Source organism: Sinocyclocheilus grahami, unplaced genomic scaffold, assembly GCF_001515645.1.
Source record: "Sinocyclocheilus grahami isolate Dianchi unplaced genomic scaffold, SAMN03320097.WGS_v1.1 scaffold3218.1, whole genome shotgun sequence".
NCBI lineage: Eukaryota > Metazoa > Chordata > Actinopteri > Cypriniformes > Cyprinidae > Sinocyclocheilus > Sinocyclocheilus grahami.
The window spans coordinates 23,254-23,720 of NW_015508375.1; the positions used below are offsets into that span (position 1 = coordinate 23,254).

The following is a 467-nucleotide window of genomic DNA, read 5'->3' on the forward strand; positions in this document are numbered from 1 at the left end:
ATTTTAGGCTAGTTTCTGCTAAATATCTCAACCTTCAATAGAAGACGAACAAAACTACATAAACACAAACAGACATAATCAAAAACATCTTAAATTCAGCATTTTAAACAGACAGAAATTCAGTAATTAGTATATTAATGTAATTCAGCTCAATACTGGACAATCACAAACTTCATTAATTATTGCAACAATTACAAGCAGAACTTGTGGTTAAAGTAGAAATGTTGACTGAAAAGTCATCCTATATATTTAAACTCTACTGGACCACAATAAAGCTCAATGTTTTTTTCTCTTGCTGTATCAACTGTAATACTTACACGTTTTGTTTGGTAGATTAGAGGTCCTGGGCCGACGGTAGTACATCACACCAGCAGCTGCAGCAGCCACCAGCAGAACACCAACAACAATCCCTGCTACAGCAGCTGGAGACACACCTGAATCTGGAACAGCTAAAGAGAGACAGTCAT

At 36.4% G+C, this 467-nt stretch overlaps 1 protein-coding gene across 1 annotated transcript in view; it reads right to left on the reverse strand.

Annotated features, from left to right (window-relative positions):
* Positions 1 to 460, reverse strand: part of LOC107576103 (uncharacterized) — a 4,669-nt gene extending 4,209 nt beyond the window's left edge. The window contains exon 1 of the mRNA XM_016262361.1: positions 318 to 460. Coding sequence (XP_016117847.1) covers positions 318 to 363 — 46 coding nt within the window. The 5' untranslated portion in view covers positions 364 to 460. The remainder of the gene's footprint in view (positions 1 to 317) is intronic.
* Positions 461 to 467: the final 7 nt, after the last annotated feature.